Raw genomic sequence first — 18283 nt, 5'->3', positions numbered from 1 at the left:
CCTGCCTCTCAATGCTAAATGCAAAGGAAAGAGAGAGAGGAAAAGAAGTTAAAGCTAAGAAAACACCTACTTTACATTTAAACATCTTTTTGCTTCCATGCAGATATCGAGCCCAAAGTTCATGGAGTTACCAGGAAGTAACTTGACAGCAGCACAAAAAAAGTAACGGAGAAGCAGAGACACGCGGGGCTGTAGGCAGTGACAGCATGGTTTCACTTCCACTTTCGGTAAGAAGAGAACAAAGGGCAACAATGAGCTGGGGCCTAGCTGGACCGATGGGAAGCAAAATGGTCCCAGCTTCAGTCTTAAGACATCTGTCTTCCTTTTGGCCGTGTAATACCTCCAAAGACAGACTACCTCGGTGCAAGATGCACATTCCCTTTAAGACTGAGACGTTAAGTCTTGTCAAGCTAAGAATGCTATGTCACGGAGATGTAGTGATTACCTCACACGGACAGCTGTGTTTCCTAAGAGGAAGCCGCAGGGAAAGTTGCCCAAACGCCACGCTCCAGAGAGATCCGCAGCTTGCATTAATATCCCTTGGCAAGGGAACAGGCTGGACTGGCACACAGCTCCCAGGGGAAGAGCCGGCTACTGCCGGAGTTGAAGCCAGAAAGTGCAGCACCTTCAAGCGAGGGCAACGGAGAGGGAAAATTCTCCTTCAAACACAGAAAAAAAAAAAAAAAAACCCAAACCCTAAAAATCGGGCCCCCCCCGTCCTCCATCTACTTTCCACCCAGCTGTGGGTTTCCTGCCCCGAAGCTCGCTGCAAGGGCAGCACCACCTCCAGCCGCCCCGGCTGACCTCCGGGCACGGCTCACTCCGCACACCCCGTCCATCCGCGCCGGGCTGGCGGCCCGCTCTCACACAGGGACGCACGCGGCACCGCGCCCGGATTCCCCGCAGCCCGGCTCCTCCCGCCCCGAGGACGCCCCCAGGCAGCGCGCTGGGCCCGGCCTTCAGGGCCGCGCCGCCCGCCCTGCCTTCCCGCAGCGCCGAGCGTACCGAGTACCGACGGTGCGGCCGCGCTCCGGCCGCTCGCTCACCCGGCCCGGGGCCGTTCCGAGCGACGCGCAGCCGCAGCACGCTGGGAGCGGCTCGGAAGGAGGCGGCGGTGCGGCCCGGCTCGGCGCGGAGAGAGCCCACTTCCCGCTCCGGCCGGCTGCCGCCGCCGCGCACCAAGGTTCCGGCCGGCCCGGCTTCTCCTCGCGGGGCGGGCCTCGTCCTGCCCGCTAGGACTGCCGGGCGTGCGGGGTGCCGCGCGCGGATGGCGATACGTAGCGGTACCGGCGGAGGAGGGCGGCTGTGCTCTTCGGGGCTGAGGTTGAGCTGCACCGTGGCCGTACGTTGGAGAAATTCGCCGTTCTTCCTGCACTTCCCGGCCCCCAGACTCTCAGCTTTTTACGGCTGTTCATCACTTCTATCGCTATTTATTAGTCTGTGCAACTCTCTGGCATTCTGCGCTGCAGGACCTGGCAGGTAGCACGTCACCGAGGCCGTCTGTGGCCGTGGTGTGCTGAAGTGCAACCAATGACACACATAAATCTCCACAAATGGATGCGTTCATATTAAAGAGGCCAGTTCATATTAAATGGCCAAAAGATATTTAACCAAGAACACATGTTTAACGAGTGGTTCAGCTTCCAGACTGTTCTCAGTCACTCTGTGGCCAGAGCAGTCCCTGTGGAACTCCTAACATTTCCACAGCAAAGAGATGTCTTTGTAAATTGGAGGGGCTGTTTGGAGGGGACCTTGGAAGGTCCCACGTCAGGGTGCAGTTGGGGAGCACAGAGCACAACTGCAGCTGTGCTTTCGCTCAGAGGTGGTACACAGGCCCAGCGACCCAAAGCTCGCCATAGCTGGCTGATTGTGGGTGCTACAGGGATTCACCAGGACTAAAATGATCTACGTTTAAGAATTAACCAGTACTTTTAGTAAGAGATAACAAGAAAGCACTCCCACTTTCAACTTGCACTGTATTGAAATAATAACTTAGAATAATACGTATTATCAGGAAAATGTCCATATAAAGGCCAAAACAATTGATCTTTCTAATGAATATGATCACTTGGATGTTTTATCAACTCGCCTTTTGTTGTCTTCAACCCTTCTGCTCTTGCAGCAATGCCTTCTACTCCTGGCTTTTTCTGAGATAGAGCCTGATGACTTTTGTTCTTACCTGTGGTTCATATATTGTTCAAGGGCTCACTAACAAAACTGCACCAGCTCACTTGGGAACCTGCTTGGGTTTTCAAGAGCTGTTAGCATTTCATACAATCTTATCTTCACTACAGGGCATTTTTAATCATCATCCCTTGTACAAAAATGCAGGAGTTCCTTCACCTACACCCTACAAACGAGTCTACTGAGCTTTCTCATGGCCGCAGCAGCTACTCCATTTAACTCCTCTCAGATAAAGAATGTGATAGAAAATTTCCTTCCTGCAGTGCATCTGCTTAGTGCTGATACTTGAGCACACTGCAGTGACCCAGGTGGGACAGACCTGCCCCATAGAAACCATCCATCATCACATCGGTGATGCATGGTGCTTTCATCATTAAATCCACACACACACACACACACACAAAAAAAAATACTCCAGTTCTCAAAATGATTGGGATTTTACCAGAATACCAGGCCAGCAGTTTTTGCTTGGTTCCAACTTCCTGGGCCTACACTGAAGAAAAAAAAAAAAGTTTGAAATAACTTTAGCTTCTTCAGGAGTACTGGAGGTTACCTTTTGTTGTCCTGTGTGCAGTACATCTCCCAAAAAGGAAATGTATTTAATCAGAAAACAAATGTGTCCATATCTAAATTGATTTACAGAAAGCCCTCTTGCTTCTGCTGCTTCTCCAGTCTTTAATGGTAAATGAGATAAGATGTAGATACGTATACACTATATATATATATGGTAAATAAGATGATAGCTGTTATTAACTTGAGGCTCACAGAGGTTCTTGTATTTCCCCTCTTGAATAGGAAAAGAACAATCGTTTCACTGTGTGCATTTCATGTACTAGGAAAATGCTGTTGTGTTTGAATCACTGGTACTGTAGGAAAATATTTAGGACCCTTGTTTTTTCTCCCACTCTTAAAAAATGACATCTGTTTTGTTGCAATTAAGGATAAATGCAAACACACATGCAAGTAATAAAAACTTGAAACCAACATTTTCTCACTGCTATTCGACAGCTGTAGCATGAACCCTTGAAAGAAATACTCTGCTGAAAAGTGCATTAAATTTTTTTAATAGGAGATACAATTTTTTTTACAGAAGTCAAACAGGGTCAGGTTGAAGGTGAGGTTGGTGCTTCTGGTTTATATTGTATGGAATCCATTGGGCCAAAACTTCTCACAATAGGGAGAGATTTCTTGAACAAATATTTCTTAAAAGCAGTGGGATATACTGAATTCATTCAGCTCTACTAAATACACTTTCAAAGCCTTTATGTTTTGAGCTGAAGGCTCAACACTAGGACTTGCTCTCAAACCTAATCTGACAAATGCCTCTGTACCTCTTACATCACTGGACTTTTCCCTGTTTACACAGAACTGTTCACTGCTAGTTTTGCTTTGCCATCACTGAGGACATGTGAGCTCAAATTCTAACATTTCAAATCCAAAGTATGGACGACGTGGTTCATCTCCAGAAGATTGTAGCTCCTCAATATGGCACGAGGAGGTCCTAGTGGGACCTATAGGGACCTAGCATGGTTTGAAAACTCAGAGGGGTTATGATAAAGGCCACATAGTGGTTGTTTTGCTTTTGACTGCTGAGTGCTTTGCCAATAAATATTATTTTTGGTGAACTTCAGTGTCCAGTAGCTGTAGGCAATCAGGTCTCCTTCAGTGATGTGAACAGGAGCAAGATGGGAAAGAACTGGTACGCTAAAAGCAAAAGCATCTGTGGTGGCTAGAAGTAGGAAGGGGTTATTGTTGGCTGTGAACAACAAAACATCCAAATGGTGTAGGTATGAAAGGAGATCAGTGGAAAGCAAGGCAAAGTACATGGAAAGACCAAGGTGAGTGATGGGGAAACAAAACAAAACAGGAGGAAAGGGGATGCTTGGAAACACTCTTGATAACTGCAAAGTTTTTTTCCACAAAAACTCTGCTGGGCTTCAGCAACTTGTGTACCAAAGACTTCAGGCACCACAGATTACATTTGCAGCCAGTTCTTTCAAGAATTTCTCCTCTCTCCCGTTAAACCCATGAAAACTTTTGGCACCTATAGCATTTTGTGCCAAAGTTCTCCAATTTAACTTCATGGATTTGTTAGAGCAGGTCCAGAGGAGCATCAGTGAAGATGTCCAGAGGGCTGGTGCACCTCTCCTTTGAAGACAGGCTGAGAGAGTTAGGGTTGTTCTGCCTGGAGAGGAGAAGGCTTCAGGGAGACCTTCTAGTACCTAAAAAAATGGGCTAGAGGAAAGCTGAGGACAAATTCTTTGTCAGGGGATGTAGGGATAGGACAAGATGGCATGGTTTCGAACTAAGAGGGGAGATTTAGGTAAAACACTGGGAGGAAATTACGTACTCAGTGGTGAGGCCCTGGAACAGACTGCCCAGAGAAGTTGTGGATGCCCCATCCCTGGAGATATTCAAGGTCAGGCTGAATGAAGCCCTGGGCAGCCTGATCTAATTGGAAGCAATGAACCCACAGCAGTGGGGTTGGAACCTGGTAATCTTTAAGGTCCCTTCCAACCCAAGGAATTCCGTATTTCTATGTCATTACACCAATTACCTCTTTGTTGTTCTGAATTTATCACCAGCTAGTTTTGTCTGCAGTCCCTACATTTTATACAGAAGAGACGGCTAAGAAAGGTAGACCCTAACCAACCTCTTTGAAGTCTGGGAAAGAAAATTATGGTCTCACTGCACACAGTAGCTGGCCCCAAAATAGCTGCCAACATGACAGGGAAAACAAGGCCATAAGAGATCTTGGGAGCAACATTCCTAACAGGGTTTAGAAGGGGTTAATACCAGTGTCCTTGTGTCCGGGGGCAAGATACTGTCAAGAACACCATGCTCTATTCTGGTACTGTATATTGAAAAGAAAGAATACAGAAGCAGGAGCAGAAAGTCACTTCTGAGACCAGTCAGATGAAGGCCAGGAGGAACTGTAAACACACAAAGGGTAAAAAGGGTAAATGCTATGGAGTAGGAGCTATTTAAGGCCAACACTGGTGCAAGAACTTGTGGATACAAACCAGTCACAAATATATTTAGCATGAAAATCTGAAGGAGGTTCTGGGAACAGCTTCCCAGTGGGAATAATGGTGGCAAAAGATCTTAACTTGATACATTTATGACAGAATTATATAATATAGCATTTGCAAAGGCTGAAAGCTACAGCAACCCAGGAAATCCCTCCACCTTATGTTCCAGTTTATTTTGAGCCCTTAAAGGCCAAGCATAACATTTCACCTTTCCATTCCTCCTCTGCTCCAACCAGCTGCAGCTGGACCTCTCTTAAAAGCTTTTCTAAGACTGAACAAGACACTGAATTTATCTTACACATTTCAATTGGATATTGCTGTTCCTTAGGGAGATTTTGTAAAGTACTGCCTCGTGTGCATATGTAAAAATTGCTATTTAACATGTATTTTCCAGGATACTATGTTTTATCCCACCTTGCCAAAGTGCTGCTTATCAACAAAATCCCCCCAGTATCCAGCCAATGCATAAGCCAGCATTACTTTGCTCAGACTGCCAGCCATTCCCCAGGTAATGCAATTACTGAGCAAACCAGACATTCTCTGCTGGTGTTCCCGTGAGGGCTGCATTCCCCACGCTGACAGGTCTAGCCAAATAGTTCCTCGGCAGGGTGTCTTTCTCTGAGCCTCAGAAACACTCACGGTAGGTGCACGCTAGAGCTGGGATCTGACCCCTAGGCAGACACCTGCCTGACCGAGGCCATCTGCTTTGGCACATCCTGTCATTCCTGAAGGGAAAGGGGCTCACGGGTTCTCCCCTCCCACCAGGCTGCTCCTCGCTGCGATGCGTTTCTTCTATCTGGATAACAAACGGATTCTTTCCCCACGCAGCAGCGCTCCGCTCTGTTTCCGCTCAGATTCCGCCAGATATCCCTCACCCCTCTCTCAATAAAGAACTGCCTTCTCGACAGGCTTCCTCCGACGCAACGCTACCGCTGACATCCGGGCTCCGGGGCGGCTGCAGGGGGCAGCAGGCGCCCGCTCAGCGCCCACTCGGCCCGGAACGAGTCGGGGGCCGGCCCAGCTACACGAGCGCTGCCCGGAGACGGGGAGGGCGCCTTGGAGCCGCTTCTCACCGCCCCGCGGGGAACTACCGAAGACGGCCGGCCGGCCGAGTGGCCAGCCTCAAAAAGGCAGCGGGAGGAGGGCTCGGGCCGAGCGGCGCAGCAGGGCAGGCGGGCAAGGCAGGGCAGGGCAGGGCAGGGCAGGGCAGGGCCGGGCCAGCCCCGACTGAGCGAAGCACCGGCACCGCCGCCCGCCCCTCGGCGCGTCTCGGCGCCCGGGCCAGGCCGGCCACTTCCGCCGCGGGGGAGGGGCCGCCGCGAGCGCAGCGGGCAGCCCACGTGATCGTCGCAGCACCGCCGAGCCGCTCTCCGTCCGTATCCCTCCGCCCGCCCTCCGCCTCGCCGCCACCGAGGGAAGGACGGCGCCGGCGCCCGGGGGGCGGCACGGCGAGGGAGCGGCGTGTCACGAGGCGGGGGGTGCTCGGGCCTGGCGGCGGGAGGCGGCGGCGGGGCGGCGATGTGGCGGGGACTACTTTTCCGGGGTGGCGGAGGGGGCGGAGCGGCGCGGCCTACCCTCTCGGAAGCTGCGGCCATGATGGGAGCGTAGCGCTCGCGCGGCGCTGCTGGGCGCGGGGAGCGGGGGTATGAGCCAGGCCGCGCCGCCTGCCCGCACGCCCTGAGGAGCCGCCGCCCCGCCGCCGCCCAGCGCCCGCCCGGTAGCAGCGCGGCCCCACCGCGCGGCTCCGGGCCCGCCGCCGCCGCCGCCCCGGGCGGGGAGCGGGGCGGGGAGCGGGGCCGGGCCGGGGGGGGGCCCGCGCCGCTGTCACCATTGCCGGGGCCCGGAGCGCCGGAGAGCCGCTCTCTCCGCCTCGCTCGCCTCAAAGACGGCGGCGGCGGCGGCTCCCTCAGGGACTCGGCCCGGCTGCGGAGCCCCCCCGCTCGGCCGCCCCGGCAGCGGCAGGAGGAGGAGGAGGAGGCGGAGGAGGAGGAGGCGGAGGAGGAGGGGGGGGCGGCCGCCGGGAGCCGCCGCCGCCGCGGGAGGAGCGGGAGCCGGGCCCGGCCGGGGCTGAGCCCCGGGAGCAGCGGGCCCCACCGCCCGCCGCCCGGCCCCGCGGCCCGCCCCGGAGCGGCCCCCGCCTGCCAGACATGACCGCCATCATCAAAGAGATCGTCAGCAGGAACAAAAGGCGCTACCAAGAGGATGGCTTCGACCTGGACCTGACCTGTATCCTCCCGGCGCCGCCAAGCCCGGCGCAGCGCTGCGCGCCCGACGATTGCATCAGACCCGCGGCGCGTTACCTAACCGCCGCCGGGCGGCTAACGGAGCGGGCCCGGCACGGAGGGGCACCGCGGCTTTTCCCGTGTGAAGATCGGCGGTGGCGCGGCGTGAGGCGAACGGGAGCGCGGCGTGCCGGGGGGAGCGTGGCGCTTAGGATGCGCCGAAGGTCGGTGCGCGGTTCTGGATAACGAGCCGGAGCGTGGCGAGCCCGGCTGCCGGGCTGCGCCTGTGGCGGCCCGCGGGGTTGCGTGCCGAGTTGCCCGTGGGGCTGATCTGATCCGTGCTGCGGTGGGGAGGGCTTTGAGGTAAGTGCGAACCGGGCTCGAACGTTTCAGCCGTCCTGGGAGATGCGGCGCGCGGGCTGGGGCCGGGCCGCCCTGCACGCAGGCAGGACTTGCGCTCGGTGATGCCTGTGCGCCCTGCCGGCCGGGCGCGTTCTGTGTTGCTGTGGTTCCGGTCTCTTCCTGATGCCTCGGTTCCAGCCTTATTTGCATAGAAAGAGAACTCGCTGCTTTCCTACGGGGTCAGGGCGAAAATTTCGGTGTTGAGAGCTCGCGTTGTAGCAGATGATCCAGAGGCAGCCTGGTTCTGGGCGGGAGCAGTACGGAGCTCGTGATGTTACTTGGGCGCTGGGCCTGAAGTGGTGATGGCCTGAAAGGTGCTTGACTTCAGCAGGGGACACTGAGCTTTCAGTTAAGGAGCCCAAATCCTTCTTTGCTGTGTGGTTTCTACAGTATATCTGTGGCGTTGATAAAGCCCAGTGTTAGACTGGTGTTTGCAATGTTTGGCTGGGGGTTTTGTTGGCCTGCTGCTGGGCTGACACAGCAGTGTTTGGTGCTCACTTAGGGGCGGTCTCAGCGAGGTTTGTGATTTTGGGAGTAATGCGCTGGATGGAAACTTTTGGGAAACAAGTAAGTGGTGGCAAAGTGGTGGTGATCTCTTGGCTTTGTCCTTGCAGGTTTGGTGTTTAAGGTACCACTGTCCAAATGTGCTGCTGGAAGGTGGGGCTTTTTGACCCAAACACATCTTTTCAGTGAGTAGTTTGCTCTAAGTGAGAGAACGAGTGAATTTTAAATCTGGATTTTGTTTCTCAAGGTTGCTTAGGATATGCTGATTTGAGTTTATTGTTTTTTTTTTTCCAATTTATTATTATTATTATTATTATTATTATTATTAATTACAACTAGGCCACTAAAGACTAGACTTAAATTAGCGTTTTTGAAAGCTGCAGCTGGCTGCAATTCTGTAACAGAGATCATGGAAAAAAATGTTTATTTTTTTAAACAGTTATGAAGGTGTCTTTGAAATGAGCTTATATTCAGTCCCCCTTTTTCATAGCTTCACACTTAATGGATAATTAATGAATAAAGACTGCTGCATGTGCAGTATAATGGTTTTACTTGAAGGCTGACACTGCAGAGGTGAAAGTTGACTATTTTATCGCTGTGCAGGCTTCTTGGAGATGTTCTTTTTGCAGAGTTTTGATGAAATTGTTGGTTGTCGTACTTGGAAAGCAACCTGCTTATTACTTCTGTGCTGAGGCAGAGGACTGGGCTGGGAGTTGGTATTGAAGAAAACCTGAAACCTCAGTGAGGTATTGGAAAGGTATGTGGTGTGTGATAGGAGGACTGGCATCTCAAAGGCACTTCTCACTGTGTGGCAGAGCTAAAAATGTTGTGGCTGAAACAAGGGACCACCTGCACTTGGCTGTGCTTCCCAGCCTTCCCATGTCTGTAGGAGCATCCTGTGGCTAACAGTCATCTTGGGGGAGTTTTTTCCCTAACCTAAAGGACTGAGAGGGGCTGTGTAGTCCTGTGATTTGGGCACTGATCTCTGGATGAGGGGAACTGAGGTGTGAACCCTTTCTGCAAATGAGCAGTTCAGTGGAAGTTCCAAAACATGCAACAGCTGGGTGCTGCAGCGTGGGCCAAGGGAGATGCAATGTGAAATCCTCCAGTGAGCCAACTAGGGCATGGACTGGAACCCAGGTGAGGTGTCCACTTAGCTGAATGTCTCTTTTTTGCTTTTCTCGTCACATCTCGGCATCCCAGGTGGACAAACGCCTGCAGTCTTTATATTTCATACACAGCTGATTCTCCAAGGGGCTGCAGGGAATACCCAAGTGCCAAAACAGGCATTTTGTTGCTGGACTGTTTACATACCTTTTGAGGAGCTGGGCTGGAACATCACTGGTGTTTCTTCTTGCGGGCTGCATTACATCCTTGTGAAATGAGCACAGATGTCCATCCGCTGTACTTGGGACTTGGTACTTGGGTGCAGGCAGTTCAGTTAGGAGTTGTTTCTGTACTGGTAATACAGGATTTAAGGAAAGGGAAATGATGACTTCTCAAAATCAGTAGCTTTGTTTATACCAGATGAGAATAGTCCTACGTTGCTGGTCATGAAATGTGTTTTAAGAACATACTGACACAGCTTTTCATCTGAGCAAACTTTCTTTTCCCTGAACAGCCTTTTTAGGCACTGCTTTGGAAAAAAATATTTCTGAAATTAGAAGAGGAAATGTTTTTTTGTTTTTTTTTTTTTTCATACTTCAGTTCTGATTAATTTGGGTTTCTACTCCATTTCTGTAATGCCAAATACCTTTTGTTGCAAATGAGTGAGAAGGAAAGTTTGGATTAATAGCTTTCTTCTAAGATGGCTGCATTTCTTAATGATGCAAGGGCAATTATATTTTCTGAACTACTATAATTTTAGGATTTCTCTAGTGATGCAGCTCAGTTGTTGACCATTTTACAGCAAGCAGCGGTGGAGAACACTTGCATGCAAGTCTTCTACATTGCAGTGCTTGCTTTTATCTTATGTGTGTGTGTGCAACCGAGTTTGACAGGAGGCTTAACTACACGAGACTCAAGTGAAAAATCAGTTACTTGTATCTGTTATGGAATTCGGTGAACTTGCTTCAGATTTATAGGCCTTCTGCTATGCATGAGCATGGCAGCCTTAGCACAGAACAGTGATTAACTGAGGCGTGTGCATTTCATGACCCACATAGTTGTATGAACTGCAGTAACATTCAGTAAAAATTAGATGTTAGATGCTGTTAATTTCCAAGTATTGCATTTTGTCTTGTGATGAAAGGCAGAGTGCTAAGATTGAGAGTGGAAGCTGCTTTATGCTATCAGCAGTCCAAAGGCTTTTTGCGTTTTTAATGAAATTTTAGATTATGTGACTTGAGTCAAAATGGCTCAACCTCCCGGAAAAGAAGTGAGTTGGCATGAGGTGCATGCTGAGTTTAAAAATAGAACTGGAGTTGGAAATGCCACTCCTTTAAAATATTGGCTTTCTGTTTAAAATTGAAGTTGGTTAGGTGCTTTGTAACCAGTTGTTTTTGTAGTAAGATTTGGTGAGGGCTTGGAAGAAAGCGAGTGGCAAAGCTTTTACTGGAGGAAAAGTATTTCTTTGTTCGGGAGTAAACTGCGTTACTTAGTAGTGTTAAGAGCTTGACAGACTCATTTTGCTTGTGGAGCCTGGATAGGTTTGGGTTTTAAACAAGGAGATTAGTGTCAGTTTTGCTTTCAATTCATCTAAAAAGTCTGCCTGAACAGCGAGTAGTAAAATGGGACTAGCTGGAGGCTTCTCAGAACTCGATCCAGTTGTTAGCTGCTTGTGGGAAGGGTATATTTGATACTGGGAGAATCAGTCTTTCTGTTACGAAGGATTTTTGAGTTGTCCAGACTGAGAAAGCAAGGTGTCAGTAGGTGCAAGTCTTTCCATCCATTTTCTCTTCTGAGGTTAGATTTGCTTCCCAGGTGATCCTATAGTTTTCCCCACAACCTAAGAAAAAACTGTAACAGCTTGCTGTGGTATCTGCATCTTTGTTGATAGCATTGTTTAACAGCTGAAGCCTACGCACAAAAAATCCCATTTCAGCAAGTGCTGGGTTGTGCATCCCTCGCTGCATCACTGCAGAGAAGCCTCTGCCCAGCTTTTCTGCTGCGATTGCCCAGGACAGGAATTTAAGGTGCTCGGCAAATTTAAAGTTCATCTCATTGTGCTTCTTAAATGTTGTGCAGGCTTCCCAATATACTACTTGGTCTTGCATCATCAGAAACTTTAACATGGTGCAGCTTTGCTGCAGACTGTTTGCACAAGCTAAATATGAAGTTAAAAAATAACTGCTTGTGCACGTTTTTAAATCAACAAGAGCTGCAAACTAATTCTCTGCTTCACGTAGCTCTGCTGTTGAGGTGATGACTGTGCTTTTCAAGTTGGGGAAAGAAATGAGTATGGATAATGAGAACACATTAAGGGTCACTAAAAAAGAAAATTTGATAAAGGAGGAAAAAAGAGCAAACAGTACCACTGAAATCTGTTTGCAAGCTTCGTGAAGTGTGTATAATTTTCAGAACAACTAAAGGTTTCCCTTAAAACCTTGTTTGGGTCATGTTGAACAAAGTGCAAACCCTACTGGAAATGGATCTGATTTGAGCACTGATTTTTTTATTTTTTATTTTTTTAAGTAGAAATCCAGGTGAGTTTTCATAATCCGCCACCCACTGATGATGAGATGCTGTCACTTTGGGCCCTGGGGAAGTAATTATGTCAGAGCTCAGAGCTTTGGGCAAGGGTGGGTTGGTTGGCATTGTGCTTCTGAAGATCCCCTGTTCAGCTCTTCAGGTAATGGTTTGGGCCCCCATCAGCACTAGGTTAGACTTCACTCGTGAAGAAGGTTGAATTCTGAAAATGACTCTTTGGAGAACTTGTGCTAGCCAGGAAGACTCTTCTGTCCTCAAGATAGTACACTGATTTCCACTGACTTCTTGAGGTACTTACAGTATATTTAGGGAAGGGATACAGTCCCCAGAGTGGTGCTTGTGCAGGGCTGCGATTGCCATAGTCTGATACATGTGAAAGCATTGGCGCTTGGTGACTGCTAGACTGACAGTGAGCACATTTCTTTGGGACAAAAAAGAGTTTTTCCTGTGCTGTCCAGTGCTACAGTTATTACATCTCTCTTTTTTTTTTTTTTTCTTGAACTATCAAAAGACTGAGAAATGCAGTGAGTGCTGTGCAGAAAGCCAGTATGTGCTAAATGTTGCATTAAAGCACTGTGAAGAGGAGTATAGAATTTCCTAATTTTCTTCCAAAAGAGAAGTGATTGTATTTTTTGTTTAACTCTTTGCTGGATTACGTGGATGCCTAGATCTTCTATTGTTGCAGTAAAAGCAGTTGGTTTAACTTGTAATAACCTTACTGAAATTATGTTTTATTAACAAATTATGTGAAAAATCCCCATGCTAAAAAAAAAAAAAAAGATGGCTATGCAGAAGCTAGACTAAAGAACTTAGCGACTGTGAAACTGATATTTTATGTATTAAGTCTGTCTACCAAGTTGCTTCTGCCAATTGTAGATTTGAGCAGCTTCTTGTAGTTTCTTAAAGGAAAAAGTATTTTTAGTGAATTTGTTGTTGCCATGTGAATGCTGCATAAGCTGTCAAATTATGTCTATGGTACCATGGCCTAGAATGCTCTGTTAAATCATTTTCTTGGTTAAATACATTTTATGGGACAGCAGTTGTGTTCAAAACCCAAAGAAAAGGGAGAGAATAGAATAGACAGTTGAGTCTTCGGACCCCTTAACTAGGAGGCCCAACTTGCTGTTGTTAGTCATAAGTAACAGCATTTTAAAGCCCTCCTCTTTTCTTATTTGAACACCCAGCTAGCAATCTGGATCTCAGAGCTATACGTGATTTGTGTCCATTTGACATGAATATTGGGTTTTATTTGATGTCAGATGGCTTTTTCAAGGGAGTAAATGGGATGTGGGATGGAGCTGTGTGTGCCTGGTGTTACCTCGTAAGTCCTAGAAGAGTTGTGGGTTCCTGTGATTTGGCACTTCTGACATGGTTTTGGGCATTAGCTGTGCAAGTTGGTGCATCCCTGTGAGCTGCTGGGATGATGCCTTCTGGGTTGTAAGAAGGAAATTTGTCTTAAAATTTGGGGATGTGCATACATGGCCCAGCAGAGCGTGTTCTCTTGTGAAATCAGGATGCTTTCTGGGCAGTTGACTGTGCTTTGGGTTCAGCTTGCTCTTGGTTTTTAAATAGGTCTTAGTCCAGATGTAAACAAAGCCTTGTTCCAGCTCCCATTTCAGGCTAGCATCCTCCTCTCTCCAGTAGTCTTCTGCCTTGTCATCTTGCCTGTGAAGCAATGAAAAAGGAGTTTTGTAGAGCATAAGTGTAATAATTGTGCAGTTAGGCCCTGGATCGTACTGCATAAATATGAGTTATCTTAATGATTTTTCAGCTGTAGCTGAAGTAGTTGTTCTGTGATTTCAGGGGGTAATTGATTGTGCAGCTAAAAAATGAAACTTGCCTGCTCTGTGTTTGGGATGATGACTGCAGCAAAAGTTGGCATTGTTCTCTGTAAAGATGAAACCCCAGCTCTGCAGCCCCAACATGCAGCGATGCATAAAAACTGCTCCATATCCAGTTCTTTGCAGCGAAGTGCTTAAGAGATGTCTTCATAAACTTAATTCTGCCTTTGTGGGTATGTGGTATAATAGCTTTTAATCACACAGTTAATTTCTTTTTTAGAGGCCTGTGCTTAATTCCTTGCTTTCGCTGGGTACATATTGGACTAGAATTGAAGTGGTTGCCTATTTTCTCTTCTGTTTTTTTGTTTTTGTTTTTGTTTTTTTTTTTTGGTGAGAGGAGTAACACCCTTTTTTTTTACTAACATGAGGAGGAGGCAAACACTGCATCCTGTTAGAATTTAGTAGTATCTACTTGGAGCTGAATGACTGAGAAATTATTTATTAGGCTGGCCCGAAGCCTTGTCTTCATATTCTCTTGTAGCCACCCCCTGAAGTTAGGCTAAATCTTAATTTTCGCAGCTTAGGTTTTGTAAAGCATTTTAGTGTGACATATTTGTCCTCCAGCTCGAATTCTGTTTTGAATTCCCTTGTCTCTGGAAGTTTTGGATGTCCTTTCAGCCTTGCAAGAAGTTGAGTCTGAGCCATTTTTCACTTCCTGTCAGTAAATATCAAAGTAGTGACTCTTTGCTGCGTTCCTCTGAATAAAATTCTTGTATTTTTCTGTGGGTGTTTGAGGCTAGGATATGCTTAAGCATGCAGTGGTGCTTCTCCAGAGGACATTGGGCAAAGCATGGCCGTGTTCTGAGAGCATTGCTGGGGACATGCCATGTTTTGCCTTGGTGGAGGTTGTGTTGAATTTGATACGTAGGTAAAACCAGGTAAATCTTAAAGTGCAGTATGAAAGCCAAGCTTCTGTTACAGGTTTCCTTTGCTGAGAAAGTCATGCAGCAGGCGTTGTCCTCTGCCATCATCTGCATGGCTTACTTGGTCTGCAATCCCAGGCCGTGTTGAAATGGGAGTTGAGCAGGAATTCTTTTTGCTTCTTGTCAGAACAAGTTCTGCAAAGTAAACATCCTTTTTCTTGCTTCTCTTACTATTGTTTTTTTGTTTGTTTGTTTGGTATTTGTGTTGTGAGGTTTATGAGGTTGAGACTGTTTTGGGGGAAAAAAAAAAAAAAAGTGCCTGGTTATTCTGTAAATTCAGTACTTCTTCTGTCATCTTGTTCCTCTTAGCTGTTCAGCAAATGCCCATTGGGGTTGAGAGCTCCAGGTTGGGTTTCGTGCAACTCACGCAGCCTGTGAGAAGGTTCTTGCTCTGAGAATGGTTCTGGAAATGTAGCATCATGACCATGTGTGGGTCCAGAAAACCTCATGATGGGTAGAGGTGGTGGTGCAACTGGTGGCAGCATCTTCAAAGCTTTTTATGATTTACTCCTTCCCACTGTTGGAATCCGGGAATGAGGGAGCCACAGTTCTGTTATTTCTTCTGTAGGGCACTACGTTTGAATTACAAGCTTGAAGTTTAGAATCATAGAATCACCAAGGTTGGAAAAGACCTAAAAGATCATCCAGTCCAACCGTTCGCCTATTACCAATAACTCCCACTAAACCATGTCCCTCAACACAACATCCAGTCTTTCCTTGAACACCCCTAGGGTCAGTGACTCCACCACCTCCCTGGGCAGTCCATTCCAGTGCCTGACCACCCTTTCTGAAAAGTAATACTTCCTGATGTCCAGCCTGAAGAGGAACAAAGGGTTGTCATTGAAATATTGAGCATTAATGGGTTAAATGCCTTTCTCCGAAATCATAAAATGTTTCTCTCTGCAACATCTGAGTTGGTCTCTTCTTGTTCTTTAAGGCACAGATGGTAGAATTGGCAAGTGCAGCTGGCTGGCTACAAGGAATCCTCCTTTGCTCTCAAGAACATTCTTCCTGTTCATTTCCTCTCTACTTCCTGATTACCCAGCTTTGGAGAAAAACAGTAAACTTACTTTGTGTTTAGAGCTGGCAGCCTATTTACAATGAGAGTATGCATGTATACAGGCTAAACAGCATGTATGCTGGGAAACTCTTCTCAATTTGGCTGGGCATATTTTCCTATGTCTTTTTTTTCTTCATTTGTAGGGATGCTGTCAAGAAACTCTTGCTAATAAAGAGTTTGGCCATTTGTCAGGACACTTAAATCTGTTTGAGGATGGAGTGTGGACACTTCTTGTAACACTCCTTCTGTAGCTTCGGGCTGTCAAGCTGCTGAACAGCTACAGAGCAGTTCAGTTCCTTTAATTTAATTTCTGTGTTGCTACATGGATGTGTTTAAGCTGGAGTTAAGAGTTGAGGTTAGTACACTAATGTTGCAGAGCTGGTGAAGACAGATGTGCTGCTAGACTACGTTGTGTGGCTGCTAAAGGCTGAGTTCCTGAAAATTGCAGAAAAATGGACACAAAAAAGCACTTTTGGGAGACTTCAGAGTAATGTTGTTCCTCTGCTCTTCGAGTGTTATCAAATGGAACTTGGCAGTTTTTAGCTCCAAAGCTTGGCTTGAACACTGCGCATTATTCCCAGCTTTCAGGAATCTTCAGCCTAATGACTAGTAGATCCTCCTGCAACCTTTGGTTGCATAGGGCTAATAGTTTTAAAGCTGTCTTTTATTTGGGCTTTGATTTAAAGCCTGTCAGTGTTGGTTTAGAAAGTAAAGCTGTATGTAAATTCTGCACTGCATGCTCGAGCATGCTTACAAAATAGGAAGATTAGGTCGTTAGCTTTCTGGTTTTCTCCTAGAGTAGGGCAAGGACAGGGGATTAAATGCTTACTTTGTTTGAAAGGGAACTTCATACATTGCTTAGAAATGCTAATTGATAAAGTTCTGGATGTTAATGGAGAAGATTGATTGTTGCAGGAGGGGCTGTGGCTGTGTATTTTTGCTACTTTTTGTGTCTATTTAAGAACTGGAAAATATTTCATTGTGCTGCTTTTTTTTTGGCCTGCTTCCGTGATTAGGAAAAAGACTCAATTTGTGAGAAAAATCACGTTTTTAAATTAATAGACCAACGTGAGTCATTTGCCTATGCATATACATAAAAGTTAAGATTTAAGCGTGTACTGCACATTCTTTAATTTGATCTCTGCAAAATGTGGATACCTGGACAACTATTTTTGAAAACGAGTATAACTACTGATTTGCATAATGACACAGAGGTTTTCTCATGGCACCTGGGGGACTGTCATCTTTAGCACGTGGGAATTATTTCAGGCTTTAAACAGTTTTTTACATTAGAGCAAAAATGTTTTTGAAGTAGTAAATGAAATTTTTCTTCTGGTTTGTCTTACACTGAAATGGCGTTGCTTGATGGTGTTGGGCATTTAGCAAACTGCTGGGTACTTCAATTTTATGTCTTGGGTAAAGCTAAGTTTTGTGATTAGTAAGAAGTATAAACTTGAGTAGGGGGCAACGTTCCAGTGTTTTGCTGTTCTGTGTCGTGTCAGGGCATTCAGTCTGTCTTGGTTGTTGTTTTATTATCTTCTTTTAACTGTGAAATATCAACTTATATGATTCCCAAGTTGAGAAAGAAAGAAGTTCTTTAAAAGGTACTGAGACCATTTTCAGAAATGAGTTCCTTAGGAAAGAGTTGCTGTGGCAAAAGGCAGCAGATTTTCTTTCTTTTTTTTTTTTTTTTTTTTTTTTTTTCATTAAGCCCACTTTTAAGTTTTCTGGTAGTTCATGTTTAGGTTGACTTTGCTTCTACATGCAAACTGGAAGCATTGTAAAACTGCCTCAGTAACTGACTGAGGTTTTAACCATTTCCATTTGTCTCTTTAAAGTGAAGCTGGATTTGATGATGAACTTGTTGTACGTGCTAGATCATCCAGCTTTCTAAAATGATTGCTATCATTATTAATTTCATGGCTTGGAATTCTTGCTTTGAATGGAAGCCTGGCTTCCAAGCTTCCATGAGAAAAGTCATGTTGCTAGAATCTTTTAATTTCGTCTTCAGAAATCTGTTAATTTACTCATGTATGGAAAGCAGTGTCCCTCTGCCTTGCAGTGTGGTGATGATGGAGGCGATTCCTTGAAGATGATGTTCTGTGTGGTATCATAATTATTTCAGCTCTGCATGCTTTGGGATGGTAAATTCATAGCTGTGTCGGGGGAGGAGCCCAGTATCAGGAAAATAGCATGCTGGTACTGGTGCAGTAGGGATAATCGCCTTCTCAGTGCGGATTTATCAGGAAAGGGTAGAACAACTCAGTTAACATAGCAGTTTTTTAGGACTTGGATCATGAGCACAGGAAGTAAAAGCACTGCTGTTCCTTCTTCAGCCTTTTCTTTCAGACAAAGGATGGTTTTTGGCCATTGGAACCGACAGGAGGTTTTCAGAGCAGTGCTCTTCAGCGTGCTTGTCAGAAGCCTGTGTAGACCCCAGCAAATGCTCTTCCCCAGCAATATGAAT

At 46.9% G+C, this 18283-nt stretch overlaps 1 protein-coding gene across 1 annotated transcript in view; it reads left to right on the top strand.

Moving 5' to 3' along the window:
* Positions 1-7357: 7357 nt before the first annotated feature.
* PTEN (phosphatase and tensin homolog) overlaps positions 7358-18283 on the top strand; it is a gene marked incomplete at its 3' end in the record, with an annotated part of 42619 nt that continues 31693 nt past the window's right edge. The window contains exon 1 of the mRNA XM_079536041.1: positions 7358-7442. Within this exon, the coding sequence (XP_079392167.1) occupies positions 7364-7442 (79 nt within the window). The 5' untranslated portion in view covers positions 7358-7363. The remainder of the gene's footprint in view (positions 7443-18283) is intronic.

This window comes from Tetrao urogallus (assembly GCF_951394365.1).
Source record: "Tetrao urogallus genome assembly, chromosome: 5".
NCBI lineage: Eukaryota > Metazoa > Chordata > Aves > Galliformes > Phasianidae > Tetrao > Tetrao urogallus.
Note: the sequence above shows the minus strand (reverse complement) of the source record. Positions and strands in the feature narration are given on the sequence as shown.